At 42.0% G+C, this 23,305-nt stretch overlaps 1 protein-coding gene across 14 annotated transcripts in view; it reads left to right on the forward strand.

The window, feature by feature from the left end:
• DTNA (dystrobrevin alpha) overlaps positions 1-17,813 on the forward strand; it is a 424,974-nt gene extending 407,161 nt beyond the window's left edge. For 7 of the 14 annotated variants that reach the window (XM_047794094.1, XM_047794093.1, XM_047794096.1 and 4 more), the window contains 5 exons: positions 182-341; positions 2,395-2,484; positions 3,996-4,164; positions 7,774-7,906; positions 16,992-17,813. In XM_047794094.1, coding sequence (XP_047650050.1) covers positions 182-341; positions 2,395-2,484; positions 3,996-4,164; positions 7,774-7,906; positions 16,992-17,132 — 693 coding nt within the window. In that variant the 3' untranslated portion in view covers positions 17,133-17,813. Of the gene's footprint in view, positions 1-181; positions 342-2,394; positions 2,485-3,995; positions 4,165-7,773; positions 7,907-10,384; positions 10,434-14,414; positions 14,711-16,991 lie in introns of those variants that run through there. The other 7 variants (XM_047794098.1, XM_047794100.1, XM_047794104.1 and 4 more) reach the window with 2 other exon arrangements.
• Positions 17,814-23,305: the final 5,492 nt, after the last annotated feature.

The following is a 23,305-nucleotide window of genomic DNA, read 5'->3' on the forward strand; positions in this document are numbered from 1 at the left end:
CTAAGGTCCTAGATTATCTGCACCAGCAAATCAGATTTAGTATTATCATCTCAATTGCCTAGGATTTTCACCTGCTTTGGAATTCCATTGGCACCAAATTTTAACATTTGACTGAGGTATTGGGAATGGCATTTGGCACCTTCTTGGGAAAACAAATTAATGACTTGCATTGTCTCTCCAGACCCAGGGAGCAGGTTCTCCCCGCTCCTCCCCCAGCCACACCATCAGCAGGCCCATCCCCATGCCCGTCCGGTCTGCATCTGCCTGTTCCACCCCGATCCACACGCCTCAGGACTCTCTCACAGGGGTAGGGGGAGACGTACAGGAGGCGTTTGCACAAAGTAAGTGTCATTATTCCTTGCTGTGCTTTGCTTTTATGTGGCAAATAAGTATCAAGGATTTCGTGGATTGGAGTTATCAGAACCGCACCATGGATGTTCTAGGGTATTCCGTGGTTTGCAGGCCCGGCCTGCAAGACCTTTTAGAAACTCCTTACCCTGTTCTGTTCTTCCCTTCACCATCTTATCTTCTTTTGGCTTCCCTTGCCCTGCCCTGTTATGGTTTTGGCTTTGGTTTTTAATGTCTTTGCTCATTAAAGGAAGGGAAGGGAAATCCTTTCAGTTATACCCCAGGAAATTTGCAAATGTAATGCATTTTAAAGTTCTGAAAGGTCTTATTTCCTGCTTTCTTCTCTTTACACCAAAGCAAACTCAAGCTTGAGATTAAACAATCCTGTAGACTTGACGAGATCAAGAAAGATGTTTAGGAGTTCCCGTCGTGGCGCAGTGGTTAAAGAATCCGACTAGGAACCATGAGGTTGCGGGTTCGGTCCCTGCCCTTGCTCAGTGGGTTAACGATCCAGCGTTGCTGTGAGCTGTGGTGTAGGTTGCAGACGCGGCTCGGATCCTGCGTTGCTGTGGCTCTGGCGTGGGCCGGTGGCTACAGCTCCGATTCGACCCCTAACCTGGGAACCTCCATATGCCGCGGGAGCGGCCCAAGAAATAGCAACAACAACAACAACAAAAGACAAAAAAAAAAAAAAAGAAAGAAAGATGTTTAAGGAATTCCCATTGTGGTGCAGCAGAAAGGAATCCAACTAGTATCCATGAGGATGCGGGTTCAATCCCTGGCCTTGCTCAGTGGGTCTGGGATCTGGCATGAGCTGTAGTGTGAGTCGCAGACATGGCTCAGATCCGGTGCAGCCCTAAAAACCAACAACAACAACAAAAAATGGATGTTTTCTCATTTTACAGACGCCTTAAATAGTTGAATCATTGCCTCTGTGGCTTAGGACTAGGAGGCAAGGCTATAGTTAATAGGGGAGGGGAGTTCCCTGGTGGCTCAGCAGGTTAGGGATCCTGCATTGTCACTGCTGTGGCTCCGGTTTGATCCCTTGCCCAGGAGCTTACACATGCCATGGATGGAGCCAAAAAAAAAAAGGAAGGCAAAGAGTGATGTGAGATAACACGACATTCTCCCACTCCTCTTCCACTTTTGTACTTTGGGGGGTGGGATGGTTCCAAAGCTAGTGACCTTATTCATTAAGAAATATTTTAACACTTTATAAAATAAAGAGCTCATCCTACATAAGTTCATCTGTAAGTCAAGTATTTGGAATCTTGAGGCTTTTTTCCCAAAGATACTGTGGATTTAGTCCACTGTTCCATGTCTACCTGTCCCACTCCCAAGCCAGCCCACAAATACCCATTTAACCCTATTGTGATGGAAACCTCATCATAATCTTTCTCTACCATAGAGAAACATGGTTGAAGTCCCAATTCAGGGTACCAGGCCCATTCTTCTGCCCATGACTTGGCAACAGGAGCGAGAATCCTTACCCCTTTTCCGCACTCTGGGGACCTTCAGTGCATGGGGTTCCCATTCCCAGGAGGTATCTGAAATGATAGGGGGAGCTCAGGACCCTGATGGGAATTAGAGGCTGCAGTGATAGAGATCAGAATCTGGTGTGCTCACAGCCACCAGGTAATGGCTAAAGCTATGGCAGCTGCTGGGAAGGCCCAGCTCTCATGGCAAAACCAGACTTTTCATCTGTGTCGCTTAGTCTGAAGATAGTCTTGACCATACAAGCTGGTTTACCTGGGACCAGTTCACACTATCTTATTATTAATACCGTCCCTTCACTTGTAAAGTTGTCCCAGTTTGGACAATAAGTTCTAGGAACCCTCATCAATTGCCATGTCATCTTACGTCCAAGGCCACTGCCCTGAAAAACTATTTGGGGGTAGGAATGAACCAAAGCACTTCTGAAAGGAGAGTCTTAGACTTTTTTTGCTTTAGGATATCAATGGAAATGATAAACAGCATAAAAAATTTAAAAAAAATAAGAAAAAGGAAAGCTTTGATTTTTTTTTCTCATTATCATTCTTTCTTAAGGTTCAAGAAGAAATTTAAGGAATGACTTACTAGTAGCAGCGGATTCCATCACTAACACTATGTCCTCTCTCGTCAAAGAGCTGAATTCTGGTGAGTCCCTGGTCCCCTCTCATTTGTCTGCTCATTGCAGAGGGACACATAAGCTTCTGTTAGCCACCTGTGCATTATCAAATATTAAAAGATTTTTTAAAGATCTGTGTGATATTTTGTTGGCATATCTGATTTTTTTAGGGCCATTTACCTTTTAGTGATAAGAAGGCTATGAATACATGCTTAAGGCAGAAAGTTTGAAAAATGCAAAAAAAAAAAAAAGAATAAAGGAAGATCTTAAAATTGGCTTGTAATTGCAGGATACCAAGTCAGCCACTGTTAAATATATCATGACCCAAAGTGACAGGAACCTAAAGTTATTTTACATGGTCACATGTCTTATTTAGACTCCGTTAATTTGGAACACATGGCTATTTGAATGAAGCCAAACTGAAATTTATCTTTGCAATATCACTAAAAAAGATCTGCCCAGAAAATAAATAGCGTAAAATCGCAACACCCTTCATCCTAATAATACCACATGGAGTTTTAAAATTTTAACAGCATGAATAAGCAAGTAAATATCTTATACCAGTTACTAATACATCTCATCTATTCCTTAAAGCCCATCTAACAAGATATCTCTTTGGCAGTTCTACAGTCATTTAGTTGAGATAACAACAACTGTAAGAAATAAAACTTCAAGATTAAAAAAATTTCTGGATTTAAGTTTCTTAAAGCCTCTATAGGGAGTTCTCATTGTGGCTCAGCAGGTTACAAACCTGATTAGTATCCTTAAGGATGTGGTTCGATCCCTGAGCTCGCTCAGTGGGTTGAGGATCTGGCACTGCCGTGAGTTAGGGTGTAAGTCATGGAATCAGCTCGGATCCTGCATTGCTGTGGCTATGGTGTAGGCTGGCAGCTATAGCTTTGATATGACCCTGGCCTGGGAACCTCTATATGCCACAGGAGTGGCCCTAAAAAGACCTCCCCCCAAAAAAAAGCCTCTATAATTAGCATTAAAGCAATGAAAGTTGTTGCTGTTATTTTAGATTGATTACCAAATAGGATAAAAAGGACAATAGTTAATAATCATGATTAATGGCATGTAACCAGTGCTGCCCTAGCAAATGATGACTAAAATTGTTATTCTCATTATGGACATTTCAAGTACATTCAAAAGTTTATGCTCTTATAATATTTTCAAATATTAAGTGAATATTTTAGTCTTCTAGGTCCTAAGTTAAAATAATATTAAGCAAAAGCAACAACAGTTTTAATAAAGATTGTCATAGAGGGGAAAAATAGAAGATTTGAGAATCAAGTCAGTTATGAACACAAAAATTCATGGCATTATTAAGCTAAAAAAAGACAATACAGTATATTAAATGATTTTATGGTAATTCATGTAAGCATCAATTCTCATTTTGAAAAAAAAAGAACACTTAAATGATTTATGTAGAATAGCTAGTCAGTGTTTTATAAAGCACAGATTGGTTTAAGCCTAGCCCTTATTTGCCAATTATAAAAGAATCTAAGTCATTCTTTACTTTTTCAATTGTACCTAATAGAAGTGGGGAGTGAAACGGAGAGTAATGTGGATTCTGAATTTGCACGGACTCAATTTGAGGATCTGGTTCCATCACCAACCTCTGAAAAGGCTTTTCTAGCACAAATCCATGCCCGAAAACCCGGGTACCTTCATGGAGGAGCCACCCCGAGCAGCATGCGTGGGGACGTGTGAGTATCTTCTCCTGGGGGATATTTTCTCTGTAACAGAACACTCTGCAGGGAGCATAGGAAAATAAAAACATGGTTGCTTGGTTCTTTATTTTGGAAAGGGACAATGCAGTTTCTTTTTCTGCCAGAAGAGGTAAAAGAGTACTATGTTTCAATTTGGCATTGTGGCTTTCCCCCCCCCAACAATGTCCAGAGTATCAATAACCAAAACCAACCAGTGCTTATTGAGAGCCTGGCTGGCCCAAGGCACTGTGCTAGTTGGATATAAAATAGCATTAAAAAAAAAATCGCCCCCAGCCTCTCAGGACTTGTAGACTCGTTCAGGAAATAAATCATCCTATCTTATTCACTAGATAGGAATTTACTAGATTTGCTCCTAAAGGACCTGGTGGAGTTCCCGTCATGGCGCAGTGGAAATGAATCCAACTAGGAACCATGAGGTTGCGGGTTTGATCCCTGGCCTCGATCAGTGGGTTAAGGATCCAGCGTTGCCACGAGTTGTGGTGTAGGTTGCAGATGCTGCTTGGATCTGGCGTTGCTGTGGCTCTGGTGTAGGCTGGCAGCTGTAGCTCCGATTGGACCCCTGGCCTGGGAACCTCCCTATGCTGCAGGTGCAGCCCTAAAAGGACAAAAGACAAAATAAATAAATAAATAAATAAAATAAAGGACCTGGTGATCTGAAGAGGTCTCTGTTCAGAGTGGGAATAAACATCATCATATACATACTTGTGGTTGAAATGAGCAAATGCATAAAATCTCCTTATAAAGCAATCCAGTTTACTTGATTTGTTGCATATGTATAAACCTGACCTTCAAAAACATTTTGCAGAGATTTTCACCCAATTAGGCTTCTGTAGCTTGACAGGAGCCAACAGAATCAGTAACATCCCCTCTAGACTTTCTGTGACCTTGGATCAGCTTAAACTAGTTGGGCAGAGGAAACCAAAGCTAGGAGAGACCCGCAGAACTCAGCTTGGGAAGGAAAAGAATAAAACAAAGGAAGGGAAGTATGTGGAGTTCCGAGACGTGTGGGCAGGGGCTTACCAAGAGGCTGGAAAAGGGGAATTGATAAACAGTTTAAAACACTGCAAGAGTTCCAGTTGTGGCTCAGTGCAAATGAATCTGACTAGCAACCTGAGGACACGGGTTTGATCCCTGGCCCCACTCAGTGGGTTAAGGACTGCAGTTGCTGTGAGCTGTGGTGTAGGTTGTAGACTCCAGCATTGCTGTGAGCTATAGTGTAGGTCAGCAGCTGCAGCTCTGATTCAACCCCTAGCCTGGGAACTTCCCTATGCCGAGGGTGCAGCCCTGAAAAGCAAAAAATTTTAAAAATAAAATAAAACACTACAGAGTAGTGAGGCTGCTTCATGTGAAAAGTGCACATGACTAGTCTATCAAACTAAACTGGCTGTTTGAAAGACCCAAGGAAGAAACTAACCAGAGGCCTTTCTGGTGTTCTGGCTCTCCATCCAAGTAGGGAGTAAAAGACCAGTAATAATGGGGAATTATAAATAGATAGGATTTGAAAGCAAGCTGTGAAAAGGCAAAGCCTAAGATCAAAACAAAAGTTATAATTTTAAATGGCAGGAGGGAAGCTGCTGCTTTTAATTTTAGTTTCCTTTCTTATCCTTTTCTCTATAATTCAGAATTATTTGATTTGTTGGTTGTTCAAAATAGTGAATTAGTTGTCATCAACTTAAGTCTGGTACGTATCTATTTGATTTTTTGTAATTAAGCATTTACATGGCAGTGACCTAAAATTTTCTTCTTTCAATCCTAAAATCCAAGACTGTAACTAAAGCCACTCCCCTCTGCTGTCCTTGGCATGTTATTGACAGTATCAGCTACCACTGTGGCTGCAGTAGGGGGGTGGGGGCAGAGGCAGGATGGGAAGAGAAAGTTCACTGAGGCCTCACAGACCTATTTAGGCTGGCCCCAAACCTCTAAAAATAACAAGAACATGTCATCCAGACATAAATAAACATGAACAATGGCATTTAAGTTCCAACCCAGAAACTTCTACTTGACCACTCTTTTTATTTTAGGGGATGTTTTAATATCTGTACTATCTAAACATGTCCTGTGTTTTACCCTGAGAATATTTTAGTCCTATGACTTAGGTAGTGATCTTTTGTCAGGCCCAGGAAGAGCTTTAGACATGCTGGGATGAAAAGATGGAGAGAGAGGGGTCACACATTAATGGATGGGATCATTCTTATCTATTTATTTCACCATAGAATTGGACAGTGAAAATGGAGTCCCTAAATTCAGAGCCAGTGAATTTTTTTTTTTTTTGTCTTTTTAGGTCTGCACCACCTGTGGCATATGGAGGTTCCCAGGCTAGGGGTCAAATTGGAGCTGTAGCCACTGGCCTACACCGCAGCCACAGCAATGTGGGATCCAAGCCATGTCTGTAACCTACACCACAGCTCACGGCCTTAACCCACTGATCAAGGCCAGGGGTCGAACCTTCGTCCTCATAGATGTTAGTCAGATTCCTTTCTGCTGAGCCACAACAGGAACTCCCAGAGCTAGTATAAATTTTTAAGATCAAGAGCTATGGGTTAGAGTATTAATCTTCCTGACATCAATCAGCTGATATTCTGAGACTTAATTCTACCATAAAAATAAAGCACAAGGGTCCATGTGTCTATATACATACATAACACAAAGAGGGTTAGATTATGAACAAATATCCTTAATCATTATTTCACTAGAGGGCTCACTTTCCTTAGAGAAAGGGTTCTTGATTCTATTTTTCTTTTAAAGCCCCCAAACTGGGAAAATTAACCATTGCATATAGAATGGATAAGCAATGAGGTCCTACTATACAGCTCAGTGAAGTATATCCAATCTCTTGGGATAGAACATGATGGAAGATAGTATGAGAAAAAGAATGTATAAATATATGTATCTGACTGGGCCACTATACTGTATAGCAGAAATTAGCACAACACTATAAATCAACTATAATTTAAAAATAAAATATGTACTTTTTAAAAAAAAAAAGATAAATCTGCTTTTTTTTTTTTTTTTTGTCTGTTTTTAGGGCTGCACCCATGGCATATGGATATTCCCAAGCTAGGGGTTAAATTGGAGCTGTAGCCGCAGGCCTATTCCACAGCCACAGCAACACCAGATCTGAGCCATGTCTGTGACTTACACCACAGCTCATGGCAATGACGGATCCTTAACCCACTGAACGAGGCCAGGGATCAAACCAGTGTCCTCATGGGTACTAGTCAGATTCATTTCTGCTGAGCCACGATGGGAACGCCAAGCCTGCCCTTTTTAAGACTGACAAACATTTAAAGGGCAACTCCTTCCCGCAAAACCCTAGAAAAACATAGACAACATTGATCCCCAGACTGCCATAGAAAAATTGCCCAGGAGAACACCTTGATCATCTATTTCTCCAGCTTCCAAAGCTTTTCTAATGTTTTCCATTAGGTCAAAGAAGATACTGGATTGACGTGAACTGAAGCAAAGGAGTGAATCGGAGGATTAAATGAATGTGCCCCCCCCCCCAAACTATAGCTAACACATGATTTCCACTCATACTTTCCTTTTAAGATTTTCTCCAAAACACCCTCTGTGGTTGATTCTCAGGGTTACAGAAGATGGGGACCCCTATGTGCGGCCAGAGGATGAGAACTATGAAGATGACTCTGTCCGGCAGCTGGAGAATGAGCTGAAGATGGAGGAATACCTGAAACAGAAGCTACAGGATGAAGCCTACCAGGTACCGAGAGCTGGCCCCACACCACCCACCACAGCTGCCCCAGGCCCTTGGTAGCTGGACCTTCTCCATTCCCCCCAAATTCAGTGCCTTCTTCCTTCCACCCTCCCCTTCTGGAACATTCTGACAGAACTCCTTAGTCCATGGATTCTAGACAAGAAAAATGTTCAGTACTTCTTCTGGCTGTCACTCACCATGTATTCTTATAAACTCTGAGCCAGAGAGTAAAAAGAGGCCTTCCATGTTAGTGGAGACATGGTGACCAACAGTCCACAGTTCCCCAAAATCATTAGGAAAATGCTTTTTCCAATGCGTACATGAAGTTCCCATTGTGGCACAGGGGAAATGAATCCGACTAGTATCCATGAAGATGGGGGTTCGATCCCTGGCCTCACTCAGTCTGTCGGATCCAGCCTTGCTGTGAACTGTGAGGCAGATCGCAGAGGCAGCTCAGAACTCACATTGCTGTGGCTGTAGCTCCAATTCGACTCCTACCCTGGGAACTTCCATATACTATGGGTGTGGCCCTAAAAAGCACACGAACACACCAAAAAAAGATACAGGAGTTCCCATTGTGGCTCAGCCAGTCAAGGACCAGATGTTGTCTCTCTGAGGATGCATGTTCGATCCCTGGCCTCACTCAGTAGGTTAAGGATCCAGCGGTGCCATAAGCTGCAGTGTAGTTTGCAGATGTGTCTTGGATCTGGTATTGCCGTGGCTGTGGTGTAGGATGGCAGCTGCAACTCCAATCTGACCCCTGGCCCGGGAACTTCCATATGCCACACATGTGTTCATTAAAAAAAAGAAGAAAAAAAATTTTTAAGATACAGTCGGCCCTCTATACCCACAGATTTGAAACCTGTGGATACTGAGGTTCAACTATAAGGGATCTGAGCATCTGTGGATTTTGGTGTCTGCAGGGTGGGGGTGTCCTGGAACCAGTCCCCTGTGGATACTGTGGGATGATTGTGCCGAAAACAAGGGGCAAGGAAGTTGAATACATGTAAATATATCCCCTCCCTTGATTCATTGTCCTCAGCTTTCCTCATATCAAATGTCAAGGAGTTAAAAAGTAATAAACCTCACCAAGAAAAGTTGGGGGAACTGCAGGCCCATGTTCAGCAGGGTGTGGTTGGACAAACTGTCTTATCTACTGGAGCATATTTATCCATCTGAGAATCACTGGACATAACAAACACACACAATTGGGAATAAATGTAGTTAGTAACTCATCCTCAAGGGGATGCATTTTCCCCATGAAGACTGTTCTGCTGTCATGTTTGTTTTCTTGTATGTTTCTCTTCCCTCTGTTTTGTTGGGGTTCTGGGAGTTGAGGGGTGTTTGGCTGGTTGAGATCTGCTGCCTCCCAGGCCCCTGTGTGTTATTGTATCATGTCAGGCTTTCTGGCCAATGGCCAGACAGCTTTCTCCACCCTTTTTGGCCAGCAGTAGCCCTCTTGTACTGTTTGTGAAGGAAAGAGAAGCAGAGAAAATAAATGATCTCTCCTTCTCAACTGTTTATCAATTAAGTTTGGAAATATTTTCCCAAAAATAAGAGAACAAAAGGGAAGCCCACCAACTCCACTTAGACAATATAACACGGAAGTTTTGCCTCTTTGGAATGTTCCATTATTAGCCTTTTTAGTTGAACAGCAGCATTTCAGGAGCCTATCATACAAAACCAACAGTAGCCAGATACATAAAGCTATACTTCAACGCTACAGAAACAGAGATGCCTCCAGTGCAGACCACAAAGGATGCTCTTTCTTCTTGACTTCTATGGCCTGTCCACAGGAGGAAATTAGCCCAGGTGCAGCTCCAGGGTATCTCTGGGAACTCTGAGAGATGGTGTTCCTAAACATATCTCATTTGGCTCTGCTGCATAGAGGGAGACAGAGAGTTAAATAATTGATATTCTAAATTATGCTGTTACAGGTACCTGTTAGGCCTCCCTCTTTGAGCTCATATCAGTTTCTGGATTTGGGTGACAACAGAAACGAATTCTAGATTTTTTTTAAAAAAAAGAAGGAGTCGTTTCATATGACATTAGATTTTTATTCATTTTAGTGAATTAGGACTTTCACCTGATATGAACAAAATGAAGGGAAATTCTATTAATAGCATCAGCTCCAACTGGAATTCAAGATATCTCTGGTGCCTCTAAGCTCCTTCTCTCCCTCCTCTCCTTTCCATGCCCAGTGACTTCAAGAGAAAGGCAAACAAAAGGGCTAAGAGGTTATAAAGGGCCAGTGTGTTCCCACTCAAGATGTATGCCCTGGAGGATGTTGGAGTGGTTTTCCCTGACTGCACTGTGAGCGTATGGTTGTTGGATGGATCAAAAAGTTACCTCATCCATTGGACGCTCTCTTTTTCTCTCTCTGCCTGTCTTTCTGCATGGCTTCCACCCAAATCATTCACCAGCCTGACTGCATCACAGACTTGACATGTCACCTTTCTTGTTTGTGTCCTTTGTCACCCGCAGGTCAGCTTGCAAGGTTGAATGCAATATCCTTTTATCACTCTCCTCTCAAGTAAGTACCTTCTTATTTAGGAGGAAATGTGGCCACCGTACACCGAATTCTGATAACGTTTAACTTCCATGCACAGTCACTCTCTCTTAGGTTTTCTCTATGATAAACTATCCTCCTTCCTGCTGATGTCAGAGAATCATCCTGACCCATGAAGCATTTCATTATAATCCAGTGGAGAGTTGACTAGGAGTTGACTTTTTACTCTATTAACGAGGGAAATTGGCACAGAAATTTCTGTAACACCAAAGATGCTCCAGAAACGTGGAGCTGTGATGCCACATCACTGATCCATAACAACATCCAATTTTTCAATCTCTCTAGCACTTGAGAGAGAAAAGTCGAGGCTTACTTAGCACTTACAGAGATGAGTCAGCTCCTTAATCCTGCTGTATTCAGGGCCTACATGATCAAAGTGTGTACCTTAACAAGTGAAAGCAAAAGCATGTATTGTGAAAGAAAACAAGGAAGCAAAACATAGAGGAAAGCATCTTCAGCCTTATATGTTTGAAATAGCTGATTCAAATTCACTGTGGAATTCAGCAGGATATCAAATAAGCAAAAAAAATTTGTGGAGTTCCCGCTGTGGTGCAGTGAGTTAAGAGTCCAACAGCAGCAGCTCAGTTCACTGGGGAGGCATGAGTACAATCCCCAGCCCAGCACAATGGGTTAAAGGATCCAGCATGGCTGCAGCTGTGACATAGGTTGCAGCTGTGGCTCAGATTCAGTCCCTGGCCCAGGAACTTCCATATGCGCATGGGTGTAGCCATTAAAAAGAATTTTTTTTACTCAATTATGTGGCATGTAATTCCCCTGCCTCAAACATCTTCCTTAATACATGGGAAATCCCCAGTGAATTTTTTTTTTTTTTTTAATGTAAAGAGAATAGCACTTGATTGACAGGATCACTTGACTGTAGTGGTCTAAAGCTTACATCTGGACTCCAACAGACTGATTTTAAATATGAGTTTCATCAAATCCTAGCAGCATGATCTTTGACAAATTCCTAGATCTCTGTGAGCCACTGTTCCCTCTGTACAATATATATCATAATACTAGCTAATAGAGGAATTGTATTCACTGGGATATAGTTTTTAAGGAGCTTGACATAGTGGCAGACACACTATAACTTTATTCTGAGCACACACATACATGCCTAGCACAATGCTCAGTGCTTCACAAGCAGTACAGTCTCTGGGAGCTGCTATAGTTATTATGTGAGTATATGAGAACCTCTGGGACTCAGAACTAGCTTGCTCACTCTACTTTGGTAAATAAGGCTGGGCCTCAGCTCTGTACAGTGATTTAATACACCTTCAGCTCCACTGTCCCAAGAATCTAGACAATGTCTCTGGCTCCAGCCAAGGGCCATTTAGATGTCCCGCATTACAATTCAAAGCTCACAGTCATCTGACTGCACGGGCCCAAGGACATGAATCTACTTTAGCTGTACAGTCTTTTCCCACCCATGGAATCCCCTAAGTCTATAGTGCAGTTATAGGTAACAGAACTCCAGCTGCTAAATTGAAAAAGGGATATATATATCTCCTAAATGACATATCAATTAGTAAAGAAAACATTCTAAGAGTTCCCTGGTGACTCAGCAGGTTAAGGATCCAGCATTGTCACTGCTATGGCTTGGGTTGTTGCTGTGGCATGGGTTCAATCCCTGGCCCAGAAACTCCCGTATGCCGCAGGTGTGGCCAAAAAACAAAAAGAATATATTCTAGCTCAAACACTACTGACCCCTTGCTGTCTTGGTCCTCAGGTTAAAATTAAGCAAGTAAAAATTAAGGTATAATTGTTATTGTGAAATATACTTTTGGAGCTGTGAGACCCTTTTGGTGTAAAAGGAAGAACATTTTTGGGGGCATTTGAGTCTGCCTCCTTGGACTTGAGAATGCTGCGCCACATGTTCTCCTGATTCATGATGACTACAGTGAAAAGAGTCCCAGGAGCTGTTTCTGAAAATATTCACTCCATTTATAGCAAATTTAGTCCCAGAGGAGCAAGGCTTTTCCTTTCATAGCACTTTGTTTTTCTGAGCTCCAGCAGTTTGATCATTTTTGTTCTGCACATTATTTCAACATTGTGGGTAACTCTTAGAAAAATATACTTTTGGAGTTCCCACTGTGGCTCAGCAGTAACAAACCCAACTAGTATCCATGAGGACACAGTTCGATCCCTGGCCTCACTCAGTGGGTTAAAGGATCTGGCATTGCTGTGAACTGTGGTGCAGATTGCAGATGCAGCTCAGATCTTGTACAGCTGTGGCTGTGGTGTAGTCCAACAGATGCAGCTCCAATTCCACCCCCTTAACCTGGGAACTTCCATATGCTGCACCTGCGGCCCTAAATGTACTTTTTTTTTTTTTTTTGGACCATGCCCATAGCAGGGAGTAGTTCCCAGTCCAGGGAGTGAGCCTGAGCCACCACAGTGACAACACTGAGTCCTTAACTGCTAGGCCACCAGGGAATTCCAAACATATACATGTTTTTAAAAGCCTAATCAAAGGGCTTTTTAAAAAGCCCTTGAGGAGTTCCCGTCGTGGTGCAGTGGAAACGAATCTGACTAGGAACCATGATGTTGAGGGTTCGATCCCTGGCGTCTCTTATTGGGTCAAGGATCTGGCGTTGCCGTGAGCTGTGGTGTAGCTCGCAGACAAGGCTCGGATCCTGCATTGCTGTGGCTGGCAGCTGTAGCTCTGATTAGACCCCTAGCCTGGGAACTTCCACATGCCACGGGTGCAGTTCTAAAGAGCAAAAAAAAAGCCCTTGATATCAACCCTGATAAAAAGTAGCATTTGATTCTTCTCCATAAACACCAAAGGTTTCAGTACTCTGAAAGTTCTTAGGCCATTTTTTAGCCAATTTGGCAGTGAAAAATTAAAATACTTGTAACCTCTACCATTTACTGCATCCTATCCTATACCTACCTAGCTGGCATTCCACAGGACACTAAATATAAACCAGCCTGTCACTAAAATCAGGAAATCAGGCAAAACTCATTTAGGACCTGATAGAACACTGCAGGAGCTAGTGGCTTTTCATCTTTGTTGCCAGTTCTATCCTACTGTAATTTGTTTGATGTAGCCAGGAAATACAGCTGAAATTGTACAACCATTTATGTTATTGAAATCTATTTGTTTGGACATTCTGGCCACACCACAGGACCAGAAATTATTCCAAAGGCTATGCCTCTCTTCTCCAAGCCAATTTTATCAGCTCAAAGTCAATTAGGCATCCACAAAGCAGAGCTTTACATGACTGAGGGGGAAAAGATAAAACACCAGAAACATGGAAGACTCAGCCTTGGCTCAAGAAGCGCTTTAGGGCTCTTTGAAGATAAATATGCATTTACCAACATGCTAACAAAAGTGAACAGAGTGAAACCTGATTTATTGCTTTTCAACTAGCCACGCTGGGAGCAACAGTATACGTGAAGGTTAGCACTCAAATTAGAGTGCACCGAAAACTTCTTTTGGGTCCATTCACATCTTGGGTTGGCCCCTTTTCCATCCCTCTGGCCATGTGGTATTCGCCTTGGCCAGCACAACTTGAGAAATTGCAGAACTGGAAGATCAAAAGTGAATTTTTTTTTTTAAATCAGCGTGGCATTCTGATGGTGAGTCAGTGCCTTCATGTCCTTGTCCAAAGGACTATATATATATATATATATATATATATATATATATATATATATATATATCTGTTTATGTTGCTTTAAAACTCCAGATACCTCCAATACCCACCAGGGAAGAGGCTCAGTATAGAAGATTCTTGTCCTCTTTCAGAAGGGACTGTAGCCCCATGTCCTAGGACATCTATTCCTGATTGTCATAGGAAGGGAGAGTGTGTGTGTGTTTGTGTGTGTGTGTGTGTGTGTGACTCAGGGGGAAAAGGGAGGGATGCTAAGCTTCATCACCCTACTTTAGAGAACAGTTTCCATCTTTTAAAAAAAAAATCACACATTGCTTATTCCCAGGCAAGCTATAGTCAGATGAAAGTAACATGAGAGCTGGTGATGAAGGACAGAGCTGCACCCACCCCCACAGAGGAGAAGACGGCAGCCTGGCAGCAGCCTCATCTCACGGAAGAGAAGAACCAACACACGCAGCAGCTCCCGACAGACCCCCACCCCCACCCCCACCCCCAAAGACATGTCCTGCTGACAACAGCGCAGCTAACTTTCTGTTCTAAGATTTGTAGTTCATAGGTGTGTGTTTTGAGAAGGAAAAAAAAAAAAAAAGACTTCTGTTCAAAGTTAACTTATCAGCTCCATCTTCTGTAACATGACTCATCCCTGGAAATGAAAACAAAGGCTAAAAACCCATGCTGCTGTTTACTCACAGCAGCAGTATTAACAGGCATCTTAAACCTTTGCACATGATATTGAACCTGGTCAGTTTACAACAATATTAATACTGTTTATAGCTAGGAGTTTGATTTCTGAATTCTCTGAGATTTTAGCAAAACAATTGATTATATACACTGTACATTTTTTTTTTTCACAGCAATTGGAAAAAAACAACCCCACTTGCAATTATTCACTAAGCCTGAAGGATTTGGTTCCTGAGGGTACAGACACAGAGCCCCAAAGCCAAGAAGAGTCCTTGGCCTGCATGGTCTGCCTTTGGCTCCAAGTCTCTGAGAGCAGAGGCTTGAACCAAATATCCCAGGATAATCCAGTCTTTGGGGCTTCTTTCCAACTTGGGGTTGTTTTCTTTCAAAATACTCTAATCAGTCAGCCATAGAAGTTAGTGTAAATATTTTTTTTTTCCAAATAGATATCATATTCAAAAAAAAGGCAACATTCAAATTATATAGAATCTAGTTTTTAAAATCAGCACAGATCTTCTTAAAAAAAACTGTGAACTCTGTTTTGAAATACTCGTTACTAAAGCTGTTTATAAACCACAGGTGCCATAAGATCCCCCAATGGACTCAAGTTATCTCTGCTCTTCCACGGGCTTGTTCCTCTCGGTTTAGCTTTAGGGAGCATGTTTCTAAAAGCACCGCTCATCCACCAGAACCCCCATCGGGTCGTTTGGAGGCCTTTCAGCTTTAAATGTACAGGCTTAAAGTGCGCTTGCAAACGTTCGCTCTCCTTGTATTTCTGAATGTGTATTGCCTTAGCTGGCTACCTGGCGTTCTGCATGCAGCCTCCTGTGGTCGCATGAGAGGAAAACAGGCTCTTCTAAACGGAGCAGGGATTTCGCACTCTGGGAAAAGCTGATGTGCAAAAGAACAGTCAAGGAAGGAAGAATGGATGGCTCTGTTGATGGTCCTTCCTGAGGGCCCTCTTTGGGGAGCACTGAAGACCTCCTTTCGGGATTCTGGGAAATGGAAAAAATCTCATTTCAAGATTTGATGAAATAAAAATCCTGCAACATAGTGGATACGTTATACATAAATTGGCAGATTCTCTCCATTCCTGTCTCACCTGGAAAAGAAGGAAAAAAGAGAACATCCTTTTTGATCAGCGGTTCTCAATACGTGTTCCCTGGACAGACAGCATCAGCATCACCTGGGAGTTTATTAGAAATGCAGATTCTTAGGCTGTAACCCGACCTACTACAGCAGAGATTCTGGGGATGGGGCCCATTAATCTGCATTTGAATAAACCCTCCAGGTGATTCTGATGCACACCAAAGTTTGAGAACCGCTGCTTTAGAATAAAGTTGTATGATAAAGTTTCTGAAAAGGCCTTATTCAGAATAAGCAAGATAGGTTCTGAGTCAACCTCAAAGCTTCAGCAGTTCGATTTTGCTTCCAGGGCTGGCAAAAACCTTCCCCCACCCCACAGAGTCCGTGGTTGGTGGGTGCCAAGCTGAGAAGAGACATCCTGAGATCTTCCAGCTCCCTCCCCAGAGGACTCAGAGATGTTTGTGTCTCTGCCTTTGGTCAGAAACCACCGCCTTGGCTGCCCTCTGGAACAAAATCATTCGCCTCGGGGATAGTAAAGCTCTTGGTTGGCATTAGCAAGGAGCCCATGCTGCCCACTTGCTATACTTAATTGTATTTCCCACCAGAGAACCAGCCTGACAAATGTCCCTGAAAATAGGCTAACACCAAAGGGACACGATTGCACAGTTCTCAGACTTCTTAGCCCGGGTAGGTTTTATTGTGGGTTTTGTTGGTATAGCTTAACGTTCATCTCTTTCCCACTGCCCATCCTCTGTGAACCCGTACCTCTCTAGATGGAACAAGTGGCCACTGGTGCCTCATACTCAGTTCTTAAAACCACTACATCCCAGCTACCTACATGGCTGTCAGCTCTGACTCATAGCCGGGCAGTTCTTGAACTCAGAACTCTAACCCTGCAAGTGGCATTCAGCCACCGACTGGACCGAGCTGACAGATGTTGTCATCTTGTGTTTCTCCATCAAAACGTTTGTCTAAGGTTTGAACTCTTTTGTGGATAACTTTCCCCCGTCATAGCTTTCATTGCCAACTCCATCACACAGTTGTCGATAGCGTCTTACAAAGCCATTGCAAGGACTCTGGAAACTGCTGCCAATGACCAATTCCTGACTAACCAGCCACCTTTTCTTTCTCTTAGCTCCACGTCAGCACTGAGACCAGACTCAAGCACCCCTGTCCTGTAACCGAGACAAAATGGCGTGTGTTGTTTTGGGTTTTTGTGGTTTTGGGTGGGTTTCTTTCCTTGGCTCTCCAAATCTATTTCTGGGGCCCATTCTAATGCAAACCCAGCAGGTGTCACCTGTCCTGTCCATTAGATACCATTCTGTCTTGCGGGGGGGTATTTCTTTCTTGTTCCACGGTGAATTGCACATCTGTCTCCGTTTGAGATGATGGCCTATTAATGAGCACTGGTCCAACACAGCCAACCCTCCCCCACGGCACCAGGTTCATGGAGGCAAGGAGGAGGGCAAGATCTACTGTAGGGGATTCAGGAATCAGTCGTGGTTGGTCAGGACGAAAGTTGGGGTAAGTTTGGTTGGTCAGAGGGAGATGTGCTGGAGATTGTGAAAAACGGATTCTCGAATGATCTACTCTTAAGGCAGGGAAGGTTCATTTGTAAGTAGTAATGTGAACTGAATTACATAAGAGTGTGGCCTTTGTTGTGATATACTATGTATTTTCTTATATGCATGAGCCAAACTGTTGCATCATAATTTAGCACTGATGTCCGCTTTTATTTTGATCATCTTTGTCCACCCTTATTAGTTCTTGGCTGTTAACTGTAGATAAACTGTTGTAAATACGGCAACCTCTGGTTGCTGCTGTCACCTTGGTTCAATTCCACGCAAGGAGCCACAAATAAGAACTCCACCGTGTCCTCAGAAGAAAGGGCATTTTTACCTTTGAACCAAAAAGAGAAAAAAAAAAATCAGAAGCATTACATCCTGAGGCTAATTAACTATAAGACATTTTTAACTCTGACTACTGTAATTTGACACCATTTGAAATAACCAATTCAGAGACACTAAAGATTTCACAACATTCATTGGTATGTAACAAAACTATTATGGTATGGGTTTGTTTTTTTTGTTTTTGTTTTTTTTTTTTTTTTGTATTGCTGTTAAGTATTGTTTTGTGTGTGTGTGTGTGTGTGTGTGTGTGTGTGTGTGTGTGTGTGTGTGTTGGAACCTCCTGGGGACATGTTATATTTTGAAGTGATTAAACTATTTAATTGTGTGTCTATATTTTGGAATGGAATTATTTCTTCATTAAAAAATGTTTTTAAAAACACTATATCTTGTGTATTTTGTTCCTTTGTTTCAATGAATTTTTCCTAAAGCAACATGACGTTAGTCTGCTCTAAGGAGAAAGATGACAGATCAGTATTTGCAGCATGAAGCATGGACCACTGACTAAGGACCAAGCAATTGGGACAAAATATCTCACCTTTCCCTGCTTTTGGAGATGCAGGCTTTTTAATAAGACACTATCCTACTGCTCATAAGAAAAACTCATTATAATCAAGGTCAAACATCCACACAGGGTCTCTTTTCTTCTCTTCCTCTTCTTTCTTCTTTCTTTATTGGAAAAAATAACTAACATTTGTTATTATTTCAAAAAAGCTGTTTTATTTACATTTAATCCTCACAAGATCCACTTGAGGAGTAGTTAGTCATCTAGAAGTATAACCTAGGGAGCTGCCTTTGTTCTGAAAAAATCTGAAGGCAAGGCTGAGACTGGAAGAAGACTGGGCACCCCATTAAACAAGAAACAGAGAGGAAATTCAAGATATTGCCCACTTTTGAGACTATGGTGCAGGAGTTCCCATCATGGCCCAGTGAGTAACAAAACCAACTAGTATCCGTGAGGACACAGATTTGATCCTTGGCCTCACTCAGTAGGTTAAGGATCCTGCATTGCTGAGGCTGTGGTGTAGGCCAGCAGCTACAGCTCCGATTCGACCCCTAGTCTGAGAACCTCCATGTGCCATGGATGCAGCCCTAAAAATACAAAAAAAAAAAAATATGGTGCACTTTTTAGGGGAGCTTCCAAAATTAGGCTTTTCCCTCCATCCAGGGCCGTGAAGACTTCACCTCGCCCTCACTAGATCTGATGTCAGCCTAAGATTCCCCCAAGGAGTTGTGCTCAATTCCTTGGCTTTGGTCTAATTCCTACTGCTGCATTCTGGTTGCCCTAGCAACAACATGTTAAAGTTTGCACATTTTTTTTGTTGTAAACATTATCCGAGCTAGCAAAGGAGAACAGGGGGGCACTGGAAAGGTGAAAAGAGATTTGGGTATCAAATTTTTTTTTGAAAGACATCATATTCTGAAGCAGGACTCTGATATACACCAAGAACCTCGCACTGCCCAAAACATTTCCCTAGCCTTCATTGGCATGAATCAGGAGAAATGGGACAGGTTGTTCTCCAACACTGGAGAAACTTAGGGCAAGAACCTTTTCTTTGGTTCATAGCCAACTTGGGAGCAATGGTCCTCTGAAAAACAAAATCCTTTAGTCATTTTTAAAAAGTTGCCTTTTGAGGTGGGGGGTTAGTGTATGAGAAAAGGGTAATATTTCCCCTCTATTGCAAAGAGATCCAAGAAGCTTCTTTGATGTTGAAATATTTTAATGGGATAATGGGAAAAGTATACATTTACCAGAAAACCTAACCTAAGGCTAAGAAAAGACACTGAAAACTGCATGTAAAATGTAACTTAACTTCCCAGTTCTCACTGTCCACGACAAACAAGCATACTTGTTTGTTGGCAATGGCAAAGATATGTTTTTCCAGCTATTGTGAAGGTCTCTGTGCAAAAGACAGTCTTTGATTTTTTTTTTTTCCTAAAACACTATTTTTTCTCAGGATGTGGGGAAAAGGGAACCCCTTTGGAGGGAATGTAAATTGGTACAGCCAAAGACTAAAACTCATCGTGGAGTTCCCGTCTTGGCGCAGTGGTTAACAAATCCGACAAGGAACCAAGAGGTTTCGGGTTCGGTCCCTGCCCTTGCTCAGTGGGTTAAGGGTCCGGCGTTGCCGTGAGCTGTGGTGTAGGTTGCAGATGCGGCTCGGATCCCTTGTTGCTGTGGGTCTGGCGTAGGCCGGTGGCTACAGCTCCGATTCGACCCCTAACCTGGGAACCTCCATATGCCGCGGGAGCGGCCCAAGAAATAGCAAAAAGACAAAATAAAAATAAAAAAATAAAAAAATAAAACTCATATGACCCAGCAATTCCACTCCTGGGTATATATCCAGAAAAAAACAAAAACACTAATTTGAAAAGATACATCCACCCCAATGGTCATAGCAGGATTATTTGCAATTGCCATGATAGAGAAGCAGCCTAAAGTTTCCATCACCAGATGAATGGATAAAGAATATGCAGTATATCATATTTACACACACACACACACACACAGCCATTTAAAAATGAAATTTTGCCATTCGCAGCAATGTGGATGGACTTGGAGGTCATTATGCTAAGTGAAATAAGTCACACAGAGAAAGACAAATACTGTATGATATTACTTATATGTGGAATCTAAAAAACAAAACAAACTAGTGAAAATAACCAAAAAAAAGAAGCAGACTCACAGATATAGAGAACAAACTAGCAGGTTACCAGTGGGGAGAAAAGGAGGGGCACTGTGGGGGTGGTAGAGTGGGAGGTACAAACTATTGGATGAAAAATAGGCTACAAGGATGTACTGTACAACATGAGGAATATAGCCTATATTCTGTAATAACTGTAAACTTAAAAAAAATTTTTTTGAGGTCCAAGTTATTTTTCATATGACTACTTAGCATAAATCCAAATTGCAAATCTGTGATGTTGAGTAGTGTAAAATTTACAGAATTTATTCCAATACTATAGCCTCCTCCTGACCTGGCCCAATGACAATGACGGGATTAAGCTTTGTAAATAATTGCTTGCTTACTTACTTGTCTTAACAGACTCTCTGCTGGTGGTGAGCAGCATCTGCCTTCATTTAGAACTTCCGCTGAGCCCATTGCCTGGTACAAAGCAGTTGAGCAATAAATAGTGATGAAATTAAAAAATAAGATACATCATTCCTCAGGCTACTCTTTTGAAAAGTAGTCATGGCCAGGATTTTTAATGGAAGCTTTGGAAGAGATGAAAGTCTATTTGGAGTGGACTCTAGTAAGCACAAGCAGTAGGAGGTTGATGGCCCACGCTTATGCTCCAAAGTTAGGAGCTCATCCGGAGAAGTGGAGAGGCCAATTCTATTCTGACCTCCAGACTTCAAAAAAGACCTGATAACAGAGCCAGGACTCCTCGCAGAAAGTGAGTCAGCAATTTGCCTGCGACTGACCCAGTTTTAGCCCTGAAAGCCAAGTCCTGAGATATGCCTTGGTCCCAGTCAAATCAGAAGGCTTGGTTGCCCAAGAAAGCAAGTCAAGTGCCACTCAAACCCTCAGGCACAATTAAGTCCCACATGAATTGTGCTTTCGTAAAGCAAGTAAGATATTATCCTACAGAGGGACCTTTGGAGAACAGAAAATGCTCGTTCTACCATGGATGTATCTTTGTAATCAAGGGTTTAATGTTTAGGAGGATGGCATTCCAATGATACTAGCGGCAGAATTTACTAAAATTTAGAGAACACCTGTGGGTTCACTTTGGAGTCTCTGAAACGAGAGACCCTACAGGTAAGAATTTTTTAAACATCTAGATGCTAAGAGTCTGCAAAAACTGAGTTGAATTTTGGCATAACTGATGCTGAGCTGCCTTTCTTTCTTCCTTTTTTTTTTCTTTTTAGGGCTGCACCAGTGGCATATGGAAATTTCCAGGCTAGGGGTCAAATGGGAGCTGCAGCTGCCAGCCTACACCACAGCACAGCAACGCGGGATCTGAGCCGCTTCTGCTACTGACACCACAGCTCACAGCAACGCTGCCAGATCCCCAACCCACTGCTCGAGGCCAGGGATCGGACCTGAGTCCTCATGGATGCTAGTCAGATCTGTTAACTGCTGAGCCATGACGGGAACTCTCTTTCTTTTTAAGACAGTGGTTTACTATGAGAATCAAAGTATCCTTGAGGCTACCTCAGAAATTTTGATCAGGTCATTAACTTGCCCTCACATTTCTTTGATAAGGGGACATTTTTCAGTTCATCGAAGAGCAGAATCAAATACTTTAAACATGAGTTCAGAGAGAAAGGGCGGAGACTCAGCCCTGTTTTCACCATTTCTTTGTTTTAGCCGTTTTCTCTGCTGTAATCTCAGTGGGGTGTTGGAACAGTCTCTGGAAATAAGCATATAAGTTTGGACTCTATAGAGGGAACATACAATCTGCCTCTTGGAGATTTTTCCATTTATTGAATCAGATACATGCTGTAAAAACTTGTGTTTTCAAAGTATCACCTAGTAAGTATAGCTGAATCACTTTGCTGCACACCAGAAACTAACACGATGTTGTAAATCACTATACATCGGTTTAAAAAAATAAATAATAAAATGTACCACCTCGATATTTCTGGAATAGCTACTAACATAGAGTAGGTTTATATATATCATTATAGAATGCCCCTATCCTGCAATTTCTAGAGGAAACTTGTTCTAACATATTTTCTTTTTAATTCTCTAAATAATTGAAAGTTGAAAAAACATAAATCAGCAAATCCTGTCCACCCAGAGAAACTCTAGAACATGCTACAAATTATAATAAAGGTCCCTAAGGCTTCCTGGGTAAGATGCTTTGGTAGTTGCCTCAAGTTCACCTCTGATTGAACTTTCATCTTTACCAGTAGTCAATTACTCATTCAATTGCAACTGCCAATAAAGAAACTTTTGGCTGTAGATCTAAGCAAGTATAAATCAGTCTTACATCAGCTTTACTTGGCTTTATGTTCCAAATTGTGTGTATTCCTTGAATGCAAAAAAAAAAAAGTATTAAAAATCTTGATATTTTTATATCAGTGGCATTATTCTCCTCATACATATATCAACCTATACATATAGCATACCCATTCATTACAGCAACCAAAGGCCACTGTAATCACAGTGCTGGTATGGATAGGACCCACAGTTTTCCTTATTTATAAGGCATCAATATATGTGGTCCTTTTGGAGTTTTATGTTTTAATTCCACTATTTTTGGCTAAAAGATAATTTACAAATATAAGGGGGAAGCCTTGAAATTTGTATTTAGATGTTAGGTTAGCAATTAGAAAATGTTACTAAAATCTGTAAATTACTCAATGATTGACATGGGAGCGATGACACTGGGGAAGGGGGAGAAATATATAAGTCCTCCTTGACTGTAAGCGGATGGAGAAACTTGAATTAAAACATAAGAAATGCTGGGGGGGGGCAGAGAATGTGTTGGAATACTCCTGTTTATTTTCTCTGAAAACGTTCATCCCTTGTGAATTATTCTAACCAGAACCTAAATCCTTGTATTTCCCACGAATCAGCATTTATTGAAC

The sequence above is a fragment of the Phacochoerus africanus genome, chromosome 8 (genome assembly GCF_016906955.1).
Source record: "Phacochoerus africanus isolate WHEZ1 chromosome 8, ROS_Pafr_v1, whole genome shotgun sequence".
Lineage (NCBI taxonomy): Eukaryota > Metazoa > Chordata > Mammalia > Artiodactyla > Suidae > Phacochoerus > Phacochoerus africanus.